General features: G+C 36.8%; 3 protein-coding genes across 10 annotated transcripts; 2 read left to right on the top strand and 1 right to left on the bottom strand.

The window, feature by feature from the left end:
* The first annotated feature begins 419 nt into the window (after positions 1-419).
* LOC124639944 (eukaryotic initiation factor 4A-III) lies at positions 420-5,345 on the top strand. Its single transcript, XM_047177467.1, has 5 exons — positions 420-724; positions 814-1,149; positions 1,427-1,649; positions 4,424-4,678; positions 4,854-5,345. The coding sequence occupies exons 1-5, from the start codon at positions 574-576 to the stop codon at positions 5,104-5,106; spliced, it is 1,218 nt and encodes a 405-aa protein (XP_047033423.1). The 5' UTR covers positions 420-573; the 3' UTR covers positions 5,107-5,345.
* Positions 5,346-6,293: 948 nt separating this feature from the next.
* LOC124639945 (ubiquitin-conjugating enzyme E2 J1-like) lies at positions 6,294-8,229 on the bottom strand. The gene has a single exon (XM_047177468.1). The coding sequence runs from the start codon at positions 8,071-8,073 to the stop codon at positions 7,321-7,323; it is 753 nt and encodes a 250-aa protein (XP_047033424.1). The 5' UTR covers positions 8,074-8,229; the 3' UTR covers positions 6,294-7,320.
* Positions 8,230-8,475: 246 nt separating this feature from the next.
* Positions 8,476-16,798, top strand: LOC124639943 (DDB1- and CUL4-associated factor 10 homolog). Of its 8 annotated transcripts, none has more exons than XM_047177458.1 (11): positions 8,476-8,929; positions 9,795-9,908; positions 10,365-10,734; positions 11,121-11,276; positions 11,528-11,587; positions 11,710-11,867; positions 12,909-13,038; positions 13,501-13,583; positions 15,002-15,127; positions 15,628-15,778; positions 15,968-16,798. In XM_047177458.1, exons 1-11 carry the CDS (start codon positions 8,703-8,705, stop codon positions 16,241-16,243), a joined length of 1,851 nt encoding a protein of 616 aa, XP_047033414.1. In that variant the 5' UTR covers positions 8,476-8,702; the 3' UTR covers positions 16,244-16,798. The 8 variants fall into 8 exon arrangements, with proteins under 8 accessions (XP_047033414.1, XP_047033415.1, XP_047033418.1 ...); XM_047177459.1 differs by having other exon boundaries at positions 15,005-15,127; XM_047177462.1 differs by having other exon boundaries at positions 8,477-8,929; positions 13,519-13,583.
* The last annotated feature ends 592 nt before the right edge of the window (positions 16,799-17,390 follow it).

Genomic DNA, 17,390 nt, shown 5'->3' on the forward strand with positions numbered 1-17,390 from the left:
ATAATATATCAAAATCATCCGGACGATAATTCAATGCTAAAATAAAGTCTTATCATGAAATATCAACAACGAAATATGGATAGTGTTCAGTTTTCTCACTATCAATGTGAAGTTCTCAATATATGTGTATCTAAACATGAATTTTGTTTTCTATTTTTGTTGACTTCAGACTGAGTAACGCGAATTACTTGAATTATTTAACTATTGTATGCCTGGATTTTTTGTTAGTTTTAAAGATTGAAAAAATTATCTTTTAACTTCTTCTTCGTGTTATAATCTGTATTTCTGCGTACTCAATATAATCTGTGTAATTTTAACACCGGCGGCCATGTTGGTGATCAATTTTGTTTCTATACTTTTCTCTTTTGCTCGTATGCTAGATGCGTACTGCTAGAAAGAGCTAAAGAATAAAAAAAATGTCTGACTGACACACGGACATTGTTTGCTTGCTTGACCGAGTATGAATTCCAACCTCGTTGATTTCTTCAAAATATTGTGGTAATTGTTTAATTACACGTGTATTTAAAAGGAAATATAGGACATCAGGAACATTTTAAATAATTGTCGATCAAGATGACTGCGTCTGAAGTTTCGTATAATCGGAAAATAATATCGGAAGATTTGTCGAATGTTGAATTCGACACAAGTGAAGATGTTGAAGTTATCCCGACTTTCGATTCTATGGGATTGCGGGACGAGTTACTTCGAGGAATTTACACCTATGGTAAGTTAAAAGTTAATAAGATCAAATGGAAACAATTGGATTATTCGATTTGACGCACGCATACATCACCTACTTTCACATTTTTACAGGTTTCGAGAAGCCGTCCGCAATTCAACAAAGAAGTATATTGCCGATTGTTAAAGGCCGAGATGTGATAGCTCAAGCTCAGTCTGGTACCGGTAAAACTGCTACATTTTCAATTTCCATACTGCAGTCTCTGGATACTACGTTACGTGAGACTCAGGTTCTCGTTTTGTCGCCTACCCGTGAGTTGGCTACTCAGATCCAAAAGGTTATCCTCGCCTTGGGCGACTTCATGAATGTCCAGTGCCATGCCTGTATTGGTGGCACCAACCTCGGTGAGGACATCAGGAAGCTGGATTACGGACAACATGTTGTGTCAGGAACACCCGGAAGAGTATTTGGTGAGTTATTTTGTATTTGTCTTCTTAGTCTAGTCCATCAACTTAAATAATCACAACAAACAATAAGAATATGATTGTATGACCTGCACAACCTACAGTGACTCCATAAACTATTTAACAATTTCAATAGCAACTATTCTGAAATGATTTTTTTGAATGTGTACAAGTTCCTATAACTTGAGCTCTTATAATATTGATATAGCTCAAATATTTGTCTATTTCATCATACCATGCAACACAAAATTTCTTACACATTAAACAAACAAAAACTTTTCAGACATGATTCGGAGGCGTGTATTAAGAACAAGATCCATCAAAATGCTGGTACTTGACGAAGCTGATGAGATGTTGAACAAGGGCTTCAAAGAGCAGATCTACGATGTCTACCGTTACCTGCCCCCTGCCACACAAGTTGTGCTCATTTCTGCTACACTGCCCCATGAAATCCTGGAAATGACTTCCAAATTTATGACTGATCCTATTAGGATTTTGGTAAAGCGGTATGTATTCAACTGTATTTAATATTATGCACGGAGTACAAAAGACTAGCGGAGGTGCCCTAACGTAAAATCTCCTAACAAAGCAGCGCGCCAAAATTCGGGTGAGCGGGGGACGAGGAACGTTACTGGCTCCACCCTTATACGCCTTTTATGGGACCTCCACCCATTTTTTGCAAATCCATCTAGCGTGGAATAGGATAAATAAAATCTAACCCTAAACTAACATCGACCACTACTGACATACTAAAAAGTAAAGTAAATACTCAAACTTAATAAATCTTTAAAAATAGTAATTGAATTGGAAAGTTTAAAGAAGCATTCATTTGAAATGAACGAAGAAAAAGAGAGAGATAAAAAAGTTAGGAAAATAATACTTATAAGTATTATCTTATGCAGAGAACCTGCCCCACAACAATTTTTTTTACACCCCCAGAAATGAAAAGGTATAATCTAGGATCTGATCTTTAAACGGAGGACCCAATTAAAAATATTTTTTATTCACCATGGGTTAAAAATACCCCCATGGTATAATTTAAGTATCAACTGATGTCATTGTGTTAGTTCGTCTACTAGCCACTATGACATCACAAGCACGAAATTTTGTTCTAGAACCGTGCTGATGATGACTGTTGTTATTGTCGATGTTGCCATATTATGAAGTTCACCAAAAAAATTGGAATTCAAATTATAGGGACACTGTTTATATTTTTTTTTAACTTATTTATTTATCAAATTAGAATTTTCACAACTATGTATATCATAACGGCGCATCCACAAAATGGCAGACTTTATGTATGTCGGATGTTGCTCTGAGTACAAAGGTACATTCAAAAAGTATGTAAGGGAAAAGAGATATGCATACCTATGTAAAACATTGCAGATGATGAATATAATTAAATCAACACCAATTTTCGTCACATCTTATATTTAAAATAACACAGTACCTACCTATAATTTTATTTTTAATTGAATATTCTTTCTATATAGCAATAGACAGGAAAATCCTTGTTCATCCACCCTAACAAAAAAAATCATATTCACATATACCTATCGAGAAATCTTACAAAAGTACTTTTTTACCTTTTTGTTTTTTCTTAAATAAAACAAAAAAAAATACATAGACTATAGAGTTATGATTATTTTTAAGATAATTGCAGCTTTTTAATAAGACTTTATTAAGAATGGGTGATTGAATTTTCTATGTCTGGTAGCACTTAATTTTGTAACGGGTCTCTCTGTCTTGATCAGTGGTTCTTAACCTTTTTGACATGAGGGACCACTTTGACCAAAGTTGTCTTGCCGGGGACCACCTCATCGGTTTACCTAAATTAGTACTCATTTCTTTATTATTTACCAAAAAAACTGAATTTTTGGGTCAGTTCTACTCAAAGCTAAACGCATGTCGGCAGTTGTGTAGGTAAGCAAATGCAAATAAAGAAAAACTCGCCTATGTAGTTTCCAAATGCGCGAGCGAAGCGAGCGCGAAATTTTTATCGGACTTAAACCAAATATTACGTAAAATGTAGCCCAAACGTACTTAACTTTTTGTTTGTTGACAAGTTCAAACATAAGGGCATATAGTTTCTGAATACGCGAGCGAAGCGAGCGCGAAATTTTTATCGGACTTAAACCAAAAAATACGTAAAATGTAGCCCAAACGTACTTAACTTTTTGTTTGTTGACAAATGCTAAAAAAGGGGTAGAATACAGTTTCTGAATAGGCGAGCGAAGCGAGCGCGAAAATTTTATCGGACTTCAACCAAATATTACGTAAAATTTAGCCCAAACGTACTTAACTTTTTGTTTGTTGACAAATGCAAAAATAAGGGCATACAGTTTCTGAATACGCGAGCGGAGCGAGCGCGAAATTTTAATTATTTTTTAAGACTCAAAACCAAAATTACGTAAAATGTAGCCCAAACATACATTTTCATGAACGGGGGGGACTAGGTACGACACACCCGATATACGTCCATGCGAAAACCCCCGCTCGCAATTATAAGTCGATAAAAATTAAGTTAGATAACGTATAGCAACGTCGCGAAGCTAAGCTTCGCGGACCACTTGGAATGCCTCCAGGGACCACCAGTGGTCCGCGGACCACCGGTTAAGAACCACTGGTCTTGATGAACACAATTTTACTTCAAATGTTAAGTCGACTACTTACCGAAAGATGGTGTTTTTATAATTTTAAATTTTCATGATATCATTATGTTTTGCTTTGAAAATAATCTATAAAAAAGCTTGTAGGATGCAAGGAAAAATTAAGCTGTTTTTAAGGCAAAAATTGATACCAATAATATACATTGATACAAGATTGATACGAAAATAATACAAATTCACTTAGAAGTTCTAGAAATGCAGCTATTCGACGACAGATGTTTCTAACAAAAATATGTTTTAAAGCTAAAATATTACTTACACGTGAAATTTTATGCTATCAGTATGTTTGAGTTTGGATCCTGAGCAATTTCTACAATTAATGATAGCGCATTTCATCGTTTTAATTGAGTAACAAATAAAATCTGTTGAAATTGTGGTAAAACTACAACTATGACAAGATGTCAGTTTGATGTGAAGGACGGTATATGGGCGGTGTCCAGCCACGCCTGCCGTGACGTATTTGACCTACCTGCTTTAGGGCATCTCCGCTAGTCTTTTGTCCTCCGTGATATTATGGTATCTAAATTGATTCAATTAAAGATCAACTCATATTAGAAATTCTAAATAAAATATTATATACAGCCTTTATATAAACACAATTATAATTACAGTGACGAATTGACACTGGAAGGCATCAAGCAGTTCTTCGTAGCAGTAGAACGTGAGGAGTGGAAGTTTGACACACTCTGTGATCTCTATGACACACTGACCATCACCCAGGCAGTGATTTTCTGCAACACTAAGAGAAAGGTTGACTGGCTGACACAAAAGATGCAAGAAGCTAACTTTACAGTGAGCTCAATGCATGGAGACATGCCTCAGAAGGAGAGAGACAACATTATGAAGGAGTTCCGTTCTGGACAAAGGTATGTCAAATTTTTTATGCAACTATAAACTTTATTGTTAACTAAATGGCTGAAGGGATGTCTATAATTATCAATTAAATGCTTTAACTAAAACTAATTACAATTACAACTCAGAACCACTTGTCAGAATTCTGCAAAGTGAAAAAATTTAATTAACACAACATTTATATTGCAGCCGTGTCCTCATCACAACCGACGTGTGGGCGAGAGGCATAGACGTCCAGCAAGTGTCACTAGTCATCAACTACGACTTGCCCAACAATCGTGAGTTGTACATTCACAGGATCGGTAGGTCCGGTCGGTTCGGACGCAAGGGTGTCGCCATCAACTTCGTCAAATCAGATGACATCAGGATCCTGAGAGACATTGAACAGTACTACTCTACCCAAATTGATGAGATGCCTATGAATGTTGCAGATTTAATATAAGTGATGAAACTTTACATTAACCTGTAAAGTTAATTTTACTGCATACTCTAGGTTAGGAAGGTGATAATTTGCTCACTTTTCTAACACAGTGTATGCACACCGCTGCACAGTGTATGCTTACATGCTGGTTGGACGCACAGTGGTGAAGGAATTGACAGCACCCTTATTCTTAATCATTCTGTAAGTTTTTTCTAGATGTATCTTGGTATAATATCTTAATAAATAAATTTAAAGTAAAATTTGTTTTATTGTACACCAAAAGTGTTATTTATTGAGTGGAAAATAAAACCTGTGTACACTGAGTGAGCGAGGACAAGTACACATGTGGCTCAAACGCGTCGCGCACCTTCGCAATTCGCAGATACCTAAAAATAGTTGCTGCGCCGCAACTTTCACATTGTTCCGAGTCTGCATAAAGTCTTGCGAAAATCTACACTAATGTTATAAAGCTGAAAAGTTTGTTTGTTTGAACGCGGTAATCTCCGGAACTACTGGTCCGATTTTAAAATTTCTTTCAGTGTAAGATAGCCCATTTATCGAGGAAGGCTATAGGCTACTTTTTGGGTGGGAAGTAGTTCCCACGGTATGCGGGTGAAACCGCTGGCAGAAGCTAGTTATACATAAGGGTATAATTTGTGTAACCCCGAATTCTAGATTGCGTTGGTATTGTACATACCTCCTAACTTACGTCAGATGCACAATATAACACAAAACACTCTTCAAATCGAACTGAATCGCGTTCATATAAACTATGGCGGTCCAATTTGTTTAATTGTGAAAATCCACAAAGGCAATTTGTTGAATATTTTCTTAGTTTAAAAACTAAGAAAAAGAGTACCTATAGGTAGGTATTGTGTACTTACGACAATTTACTAGTAACCTACCTTCATTCAAGAGAAAAACTTGCTACTACTTACTATTTGTTTGTTTGTACCCTAAAGGCTCCGAAACTACAGACTCGATTTGAAAAATTATTTCACTGGTGGAAAGCTACACTCTTCCCAAGTAACATAGGCCATATTTTTTATATACCTGTACAGGCAGCCCACGAAACGCGGGTGTAACCGCGGGAAAAGTTCAATTGTAGTTCACCCCCTGAATTCGCCCTTGCCTACATCGCCTTCGGCAGGCGGGTGAAACCGCGGAAGCTAGTCTAGTAAAAAATGGAATTTAAATAATTACACCAATTATGTAGTGAATTTACAAAGTTTATGTTAGTTTAACAATGCAACAAAGAATTTTTGAAAGCAATGTTACAACTATTATAATTTACACGTATTTAAATATAAATGAATTTTATCACACATTAATTTTAACTAACAAAAACTTATTTATTAATACAATGATATTCCAAAAGATTATTGTAATACATGACAGCTAAGCTCTTGGAATGTTACCAGTACGGGACTGAAGCCCGTTCTCAATACTAGTGTACTATTTACTATCCACAAGTGCATCATTAATTTACAAAACAATAACTTATATTACATTTAGTAATTGTGAAAAATAGTTAAAGATAGATCATACCATAAACATTTACATTCAATGATATTTGAATTATTTGCAGAAAAATTAGGCAGGCCATTGATCATTAGAATGAAACATTGTTTAAATACTCAGTAATACATATTAAGGTATAAACGGGTATTATACATAGTGTTTTAATGGTAAAACTAAACTTTACATACATAGCATATTTGGACTTAATATAATGTATTTATTATTGACACAATGTGTAAAAGTAGGCCACATTGATTGCAAAGAGATCATAAGGTCTAAAGATCATTTTTCATAATATTTGGCAAGAGTGATATAAATAAATTTAAAACATATTCAGTTACTATGTAACTATTGAATAGCTGTTTAATTTCATTCATTTTCTTGATATTCAACAAATAATAAATAACAATGTAAACTAGAAGATTATCCATGAGCAATCACAAAACAATAGGAGCGATGTAATTTTATTTTCTCTTCAAGATGTCTGGATGCCTTATAAGTATTATATCCTTATCTTAAGGCACAATTGACAAATCATATGTAAAAGATACATAAAATTAAAACTTTGATAAGTATAAACATACTTGTTTATGTAAACACCACAATTTCTTAATATGATCTCTTACAAAAGAAGAGGATGCAATGCATCACTTGTCATCACTTGAGAATACTTCAAAATTATACTTAGGCCCTAGTATATAAAATCTGTCAAAGTTACAGCTCTGTCTCAGAAGTAGGATAGTGTGCATTCCAGCGCCTGTAAATAAAAATGCCAATAGCTCCCACCAGTAGTGCTACCAGCACCTCGGTCAGCTGATCCAAGAAACTGTTGGTGGGCTCGGACGACTCCAGCACTTGAGGTTCTGGCTCATGTGCAGGTTCTTCAGGTGGCTTAGCAGTCTGCTCTTCCTCTGCTTTAAATGCTATTTGGTTCAAAACTGACTTTTCTTCATCAGTTATTGGTTTGGCTGCTGTTGACGACAGCAAAGCTGAGATCTCTCCACATTGGGAGCAGACCCAACTAACTGATTTCTTAGCAAGTACTTTACGTTCTGCTGGAGAGTAGTCAAGTGAGCCAATAGTGCCTTCAGCTGGAGTTGGCATAAATGCAATCAAAGCCAATAAGGCAGTTCTTATAGACCATGAAGGTTGCCATGTTTCTGGATGATGTCCAGAAATTGATAAACAAATCTTCTTATTAACTTCAAATCTTCCGTTGGGTGTTAAAAGTATTATGTGAGGCGGGTGCATAGGATATTCTTTGGGTAACAATATCCTACCATGGTAAATACCACCCTCGAAATCTGTACCTTTTGGGCCTTGTACGGTGAAATGCCACTCGAAAAGGTTGTCCTCCAAAGGCCGCGCACAATATTCTTCTGTGGCCTCGGCCAATTCCATCGCCTCCCTCATTAGACGTTTCACACCAGGACATTTCGTGTTATACTTTTCACTTATTTCCGCCATCTTCTATGGAATACACAACGGTAGGAACCACTAACAGTATGATAATTAAAATGACGCAACTATTAGCCAGAGGTACACGTATGTTATTGATGTAATCACAAGAAAATTTGATAACAAATCCTTTTGGATATGGCTACAGCAATTGTCAAAAATGATTGTCAACTGTCAAGTAGCAGCTGTCTACATTCATGATCTCGTGAAATCTCGTCTCGTTTGGATGGTGTTCTGGGAAACTACAATTTGAAATTATTTTTCGCTATTGTTTTGTTCCATATAAGACATATTTGGCTATTTACCAGCTTGTGAATCGTGTATGAGTAGCTTAAGCTACAAATATTTCAACTTAACATTTTTAATTGATGGTATTTTAGCCTATCTGTGGTAAAAAAAATATATACTGTGGCGTTGTGCCTGTCTTTTTGACTTTTGTATACTGATAAAAAAACATTGTGTCAAAAACAGAATATTGAAAGTGTGCGCGGTGTATTATTTCTTAACTCTTATTAATAAAATTAACCAATTATGTAAAAATACGGAGTGGTTGAAAATCTCCATGTGCATTTATTGTAATGTAATGTGGAGTACTTAATCTCTTGAATCGTGAGCAGCGTTTGTGTGATTATTGCAAGATGGGTAACATTAACAAAGACAATACGATTTTCATGGCGAAATATTCGGCATTTAACCCTTACCGTATAAGGGAGCGTGAGATGGGGTACCAAAATTCTATAGGGGCAGGTGACGCGCTTGCAAAAAGTCTTTACTGCGGTATGAAACCTATCGCGTCCTGGGACGCCGATAGAGACAAATGTCTGCCGACTGGAGGCGTTTTCAACCTTGAATTTTCCCCGGAAGGGTAAGTGAGCAGCGTTAGAGCGACACACATTAGCCTTGACTGAGGTATCACTTGTTAATTTGCACTAATGGGGTACTTACAATACAATACAGTTGCAAAAATAATTAGATTTGCTTGCAATGCGAAATTTTCATTTCTGATTGATAAATTTTAAATTAAGGTTTCTTTTCTGATATTGAAGGCACTTAATTAAAAAGAAATTTAAAAACCACACTATAAATCTTAACAGTATTGTAACACCACAACATAATAAAATGCTTAAGCTAAATACAGTGGTTGATTGCATTTTCCTCAACCTAATATCTTATTAATAGAATCATTTTTGTAATTAGTGAATGCCTAATTATGGTTCGCTACAAGAAGTTCATAGACCATAAATTGTATTGTATTGTTGCTATATTTTAAGAAAAAACTATGACACTATGGAAAGCTGGTGAGGACACAATCTTTTGTTTAATTAGGTAATATTTTTCACTACCTTTACTCTATTTGAGACTTGATTATCCTCCAAGCCTTTTTCCCAAACTATGTTGGGGCCGGCTTCCAGTCTAACCGGATGTAGCTGAGTACCAGTGCTTTACAAGGAGCACACTTGATATGACTTTTTAATTGAAAACTCATTTTAAAAATGAAATGCAGTTAAAACTCAATAACTTAATTTATCAGTTGAATCATTGTTTCGGCAGTAGTTTATTTATATTTATTTCATATGTATTTTTTTATATAACACCCTGTCAATATTTTTAGTTCAGTGCCTACTCAAATGGAGCGTAGAATAAGATATACCTAAAACAACACAAGTTCAAATGAGTACTTCCTTATTTCTTCTATAACCTCTTTTTAATTAAATACTATAATATTCTAGGACCTTACTGGTGGCTGCCTGTGAAAAGAAGTCAGTACAAATATTTGACCCGCTAACTCATGAGAAGATACACTCGGTGAATGGAGCACACTCGGACTGTGTCAATTGTGTTAAGTAAGTAATATCAATAATGTTGGAAAAAAACTATTAAATAAATTATTGATTGATTTAAGAGTATTAAATTATTAAGATTTTAAATATTATAAGGATGATCTGTATGAGTAAAAAAGTAGATGAAAGTTCATTAGTTCTACAATTCAATCTGTTGTTGTCATGTTTCAATTATTCCCTTATCAGAAAATTAACTAAAATGAGTGTAACATACATACTAACTGCAGTAGCTTATCAATTACATTTGCAGTTCATGTATAAAGTATTGTTTTTAAAACTACCAAGGCCATTTAAAATTTAAAATATTTTGAAGAGCATAAAACTTGTTTCCGTATTTAATTTCATACATATAAATCTTTAGGATCCTTTGTTAAAAAAAAGCATCTGATTCGAGAACATCCTTCTTTTTAGGAAGTCAGAATTTGATTACTTGAAAATTAAGAATGTTTATTTTTTTAGATTCCTTGACGGACGAATGTTTGCGACCTGTTCAGATGACACGACAATCGCTCTATGGGATGTTCGGAACCTCAAAAAGAAAATACGGTCCCTACTAGGTCACTCCAAATGGGTGAAGAATATTGAATTTTCAGTAAAAGACAAACTGCTGGTCACATCAGGATTGGACGGTAGCATATACACTTGGGATATTAATTCATATACAGAGTACAACTTGGTTTACCAAAGAGTTTTTCATACGTCAAGCTTGATGCGATGTCGGCTGTCTCCGGATGCAAAGCAGATGGTTATGTGCACCACTGGAGGACTCATTGTTTTAATACATGACTTGAATTTAAATACTTTAGCACAGGACCTTAATGGATTTAAGGTTAGTGTTGTTTATTGTGATAAATTTATTGAACTCTTAGAAAAAAATATATAGATATATACATTAGAAGAGCCTAGAATTTTTGTTGCAGTCATATTTGTCTCAAAAAAAAAAAAACAAAATAAATTCCTAAAGATCTCTGACTTTGGCTTCTAAATACTACGACGCAAGTTCGGTAGCGAGATGCTCTCATTCTATAGTTCTCCTCGCTTAACCCAATGGCGGCACGCATCAAAATTCTGAGTGCTAGAACCTACGCATATATGGTCCATGCAATTCCCGCACCTGCGTCACCTGCTAATGTATAAAAATTGTTTCTGCACACAGTTTTGTGCGTTACACACCATTTCTATGCGTAATACTGAACAAAACTTATAATATTTCAGCCAAATTTATACAGGCTGATGCAGATGAGCAAGCAGCAGATTCCCATAGCCGCGATGTATGACCACCTGTTCGACAGCAGCCGCAAGGAGAACCGCATCGAGTTCGTCTCCGACTTCCCTGAGGGCAATGACGCTGAAGTCGTTAGTGCTTTACAGGTAACAAGAATTCTAGAACTATATTTAAGTCTAGTCTGAAATACAAGGCCCTAAAACCTAATAAAAAAAGCAGTACAGTCTAAATAAGCTTTACATAAACAAATTTTTTATCCAGCCATCAGTAAATCTTGATAGTTTTTGATAACTATCTATCTACTGCCTATCTGTGGAGACAATAACCTCAATGATAATACTTATCTCAATGTAATTAGTGAAGTTTTATCATTGATCGAATGTTATTATTTTTGCAGATTCATCCTCAAGGGTGGAGTGCATTGAGTAGAAATATCAGTCATGATGACAAATCAGAGGTAAGACAAAATTTCTCACACAAATAGGTGTCAAAAACTAATTAAAACATTTTCATATACTCAAAACAGTTTAAATATTCATCCATTGACATACATGACATTCTAACGATATGATTGGTCAGTGGACATGCATCCACGACATCCAGCCAATCAGCGAGTCGAGCGAGAAGAGCACGCGCGACACTTCGCCGTCATTGGGCGGCACGTCCTACCCCGCGCGCCCCTCCCCCCGCCGCCGCCCGCGCTCGCTCCGCCCCAGCCGGCATCATGTCAACCCCATGTGAGTATTGCAACTTTTTGACTTACATACTTCATGGTCATGGCCCAATCATCATTCTTCACTAACATTGTATAACGCTGATGGTACTTTTGGTGTTTCATGCGGGAACTACAGATTTTCTGAAATAATTAAGATAAGGATCATTTTGCAATACTGCTAGTCGATTATATTATGTTTAAAACTATTCGCCAGTAAATTATGGTGAGTCCAGGCCTTTCGAACGCGTGCCGTTGCTAACTGTTTCCACTTCGTCCTCATATTCAGCGTCTGCAACTGCGCAGACGCTAGCGACTCATTCACTAGATCTGGACTGACCTTTAGATTCTTAATCTCCACTATGACCGATTTTACGCATTTTTGCATTTAATTATAACCCTTATGAGCATATAATATAAACAGAACAGATTTCGCAAGTATTAATTTAAAGTGCGGTGCAGGGCTACATCACACTTAATTTCAGCATTTAGTAGAATTTCCGGCTTAGGCCTCTAATGAATGAATAATTGAATGAGATTGTTTTAAACAAGGTCAGATAATTAACCAATTGAATTTACTTAATAATATTTTACTCTGGACACCCTCGGAAACACTTTAGGCATTTATACCGACTGACAAAGTTATCCAACTATAACAATCGCTATTGGTATAGAAACTGAAATACTCTTTTGTGGGGATCGGGTTAGTTGTATTCAGCAGCAGTAAATCAGAAAACGCAGATTAAATTTTATGAAGTACTAAAAAAGGATACGGTTATTGCTTCTTTGGCAATCCGTCGAGGGGTAAATTACAGATCATTTATACCCACATAGGCCCATATGAAAAAAAAAACCAGTAATTTTAGAGTAATTTTTAATGTAAAACTTCCCCCTTACGCTCTCTCTATTATGAATTGGCCTTCATTTCTCTGGTGAAAACAGTTCAACAATCTCGGAATTTAAGGGAGATCTTTGCCAGCAGTGGAACTATAGAAGTCACCAAAGATATGCCCGTATCGTATAGCAGACGTTTAACCAAGAACCCTGTATATAATATAAATATCAGTCCGTTTGTCGGCAGGGCGATGACTCACATACAAATAACTAGGGAGGGCGAGGCCCCGGCCGCCGGGCCCAGCTCGTCGCGCGACCCGCCCGCCGCCCCCGCCGCGCCGCAGCCCTCCCGCCTCGCTGGGGTAAGCCCCATTCCTCTTAAACCTTCCGGTACCATGATAACCATAGGTACATGGTGTTGGTAGACATTTGTTTTCAATTTCCAGTCTGCTCCAAAGAAAATTTTAATCTTGAAATGAGTAGGTCTACAAGTTTAGGTGAATCATGTAAATATTTGATACCCGCGTAGGCCTGATATAAGGCATTTTCTAACACAACTGAATATATTAAGTCTTAAAGTACTAAAGTTAAACACAAAATAATATATTTTACATCTCACTATATCTAACAGCCAGTCTCGCCCCTTGTTATTTAACAAATTAAATAACAAAATGAATGATTGAGCAAATGACTGTCTCACAATATCACCATAAATATAACACGAACAGGTAGTGTTGATACACAAAGCGACAAGTATGATTGAATAAGGGCGTCAGACTTGTCGTTAGGTATAACCGAGATGTCAACACTAGCCTATTCTCCAGGGTCTGTCTAATATACAGAATGATGTCTGGGAGGCGGCTATCACGATCAAACAGCAGAGAATTCTGCAGGAAATGTACAACAGGTGAGGTTGCCGCACCCTGCATGAGTCGTGTTAAGACCTGGTCAGACCTAAGCGGTATTTGCTACCTTCGTAGAAGAAACTGAGTATACTGGTACGCGGTAATTTACTCACAAAAAATTGCTATTACTTTATGTAGAACACCGAGTTAAAGTTTGCAAATATCTACCCACAGCGGCAGCAGAAACCTCTTAGGTCTGAAAGGCCATTACAAAATTATTTAGATTAGCAAAGGTCAATCTTTATTCTTTGTAATCTAGAAAGTGTCAATTTGATGCTTTTTATATGTGATATGAGCATTTTTATTATTGTTTTAGTCTTGGAAATAGTTTCGCTTTTGCACCTATTTAAACTTTTATCTACTTAACTGTTTCTGCTTCACAAAATTGGCATTTCCGACTCTGCACCATCTAATAGAATGGAATGTCGTCCGTAGTAAGCGTATCTTTGTTTCTTCCTGCTTTTATTGCACTAGACATGACCACTACGTAGTCTTTAATGATGATATTATCGATGTCTGTCTGGCTTTGCATCCCTTATTATTATTTTTAATTAACGTATTATTTTTATTAATGACTTCTCCCTGCTAACTATTGGTAAATTGGTACAAATAAATGAACTTCAATTTTCTCTCTTAGCTTAATATTTTACTATCGCCCCCACCTCTACATAGGCACCTACTTATATGTAGATAATATCACACTATAGACTTTTAACACGCCATAATATACTTAGAACCAATAGACATAATTATTATAAAATCTGGTTATTTGACCACAAGATTGTAGTTTGGCAAAACAGTATATCAGCATCAACCCTCTATTATGCAATGCTTTATAAATGCAAAAATGTGTGAATGACTGTTATTAGTGGAGTTAAAGAATCAACAGCTTTTGTATCTTCCAAAGAAATTGATTATTTTCTACCAAGAACTTCAAATCACCTTTTCTCACTGTAATCATCTATTGTGTGACATGCACGATATGAAGAATTCTAAATGCATAAACCAATCATGCTTTGTGTGTCAATCATCATAAAAATGGCAGTTATAAGTCTGGATTTACCTATATTTCTAGATGGTAGGTATCTGTGATAATCACCCACATTTCAAGTCCTATCATCCTAGTTAGAATCAGTCATCTTGTCACTACATATTTCTAAATCCATCTGTGTCTGCGCAAATGGTTGTGCACTAATGTGCTCAAGCGGCTCAAGCGGCTCCTCGAAGCTAGCTGATCTCCTTACATAATAACGGCCTCCGTGGCCGACAATCGGCGTCATCATCATCATTCCCAATTTCATTTGTCACTGCCTTGCTTGACCTCTATAATACATGCAATCTATGTGACCTTTTCACAAGAGCGTTGTTAGGTACATATATATTGTGACACTCGTCTACCACTCTGTTTGCCTGCGCCCAGAGGGCAGGTGAGGCGGAACTTCAACATGCAGCGCATCACGGGCATCAACACCGGCATCACGCCGCCCCCCGCGCGCCCGCTGCCCCCCTCGCTCTCGCCTGGACGCGGGGATGGAGACTCGCCCAGGTAACAATGTGGTACTATTAATGAATACTAGAAGGGCCGGGCTTCATGCTCTAGGTACCTTCTATATTCTTTATGGCATACTGTATTTTTTTTTAGGAAAAGTCAGAAAATATGAAAAGTACGAAGACATATTTTGTGAAATATTTAACAATGAAATTGCCTTGCCGCCAATTTGACTGCCTTGGTGTTTCTAGTGTTAAAAGTTGGTTCGTTGTTCAGAAGGAGACAATGTGAGCTGATAACAGTTTCCAATATAGTATTTGTGCATGGACACAATACGCAAGTGTCAAAATTGCCGAATTATAGTATACTGACCAAGTTGAAACTCGATAAAATATTTTTCGTCTATTTTTATAACGCAACTGCAGCAACGTATAAATCTCTGAACCACCTTTTCGACGAAATTATATTGATTTTAAACACATTGGTAAAATATAGAAAGTTTTTTCTCACAACTTTAGGACATTAGAAAAATAAAATAGTATTTGTCTTAATTTCAGGAGTACATCGCCATCGTCGTCGGGACACACGCCGCCGCGTGACAGCCCGAGCACGAGTGACGACGAGATGACCAAAAGCAACATCAGACAAAACAAAGACAGGTTGCTCTATTATATAGAGGAGACTAATGAAGGAAAAGGATTTATTAAGGTACGAATAAAATACGGAACGCCTTGAAGCGACTATTTAGCCCCTGATTAATATCGATTCTTACAGATTTTGAAAACGCAGATGAAAAGTTATTTGCCAGAAATTAACTTAGAATTTATGCGTTGTCCTTGTCAATTTGAATAAAGGTACTGCTGATTAGTTTTTTTTTATTCTGGTATATTTTTTCAGGAACTATGTTACTCAGCGGACGGGCGCATCGTATGCTCACCATTTGGTCGGGGGATGAGACTGTTAGCGCTCAACTACGAATGTGGAGAACTATCCAGCTGTGTACAAGAGCTGAGCGGACCGCGGCCCATGGTGGAAGTAGGCCAGAGTCTGGGCATCCATCAGGACCTCGTCGTCAGCTCCAAGTTCTCCCCGCGCTACCACATGCTCGTTACCGGCTGCCTCGAAGGCAAGATCGTGTGGCATCAGCCCTACAGCGGAGAGTCCCTGTACTAGACGTTACTCTACGTACTTATAGTGAATGTTATAACTGCCTGTTGTTCAGCTATCACTGCACTGCTGGCCAAGCTCTGACACGAAGGCTGGTCTCCGGTACACAGCGTTACCGAGTAGGTACGACCAGCGGCGACGAACATAGACGCTTGCAAGGAACAGGCTCGATACTTAAGAGTATTACAGAGTTATGATCGAAGTTTACCCTTACTCCGGTAAGGAACTAGCCATCACCGCATTTCATGTTCGCAGTGTTTAGTATTTAGATCTAAAAAATGCAGCTACGTGTAATAAAGTTAACAATATGAGGAATTTAAAAATAAGGCTGAATAAAAGTTTATGTAATTGGATGTTTGCTACTCTCTCTGTCTAGGTAAATCAAGCAACTTAAAATCTATCGTAGAAGAAGATAGTTTTAGATATTTATATCAACCACATCTAGTATCAACTTTGTAATTTAATACAAAAAGTCGTCGACTTGACTTTTATGGCCTGACTGCCTGAGCGCCTGTTCAAATGAGATATAATGCAGTTACTTAATAAACTTTAATTTATCGATTTGCCGTATTTTATTTTACATCTCCTGGGGCCCGATTCTCCTAAGTTAATGATGTCAAAATTGAATAGAAATCGAATCGAATCGCAATATGATCGCAATAGCAGTTTTAGTTAGATAAGACCAATCGTATTCCAACGACATTCGATTGGTTTGCGATTGGTCTGCTATTTTGGTGATTTTGGTCTATACGGTAGTTTGCTCTACAATCATATTGCAATCGTAAATCATTTGCTGACAAAATGATTCATTATTGAATGACAGAAAAGGTTAAAAACGTTTATTTCAAAGGAAAAATAGCGGAATGCCACATACGCTTCAATCGTAATCGAGTCGGGATTGGATCGCAGTCGAACTTGAATCGTATGTTGCTTAAGTAAAATTAGGAGAATCGGGCCCCTGATTTCTCATCATCCTCCGAGCCTTTTTCCTAATCATGTTGGGGTCGGCTGTGTCGCAGGTACTAACGCCCACCTCCAGTACGGAGATAACAGCGTTCTTTTTGTATAAACAACTATTATTTATCTAGAAGTCCCGGTAGTTAGTTGGCCAGCCGGTAACTCAAGATGGATGGAAGTTAGAAGCAGTTTTGCG

This window comes from Helicoverpa zea, chromosome 20 (genome assembly GCF_022581195.2).
Source record: "Helicoverpa zea isolate HzStark_Cry1AcR chromosome 20, ilHelZeax1.1, whole genome shotgun sequence".
NCBI classification, from domain to species: Eukaryota; Metazoa; Arthropoda; class Insecta; order Lepidoptera; family Noctuidae; genus Helicoverpa; species Helicoverpa zea.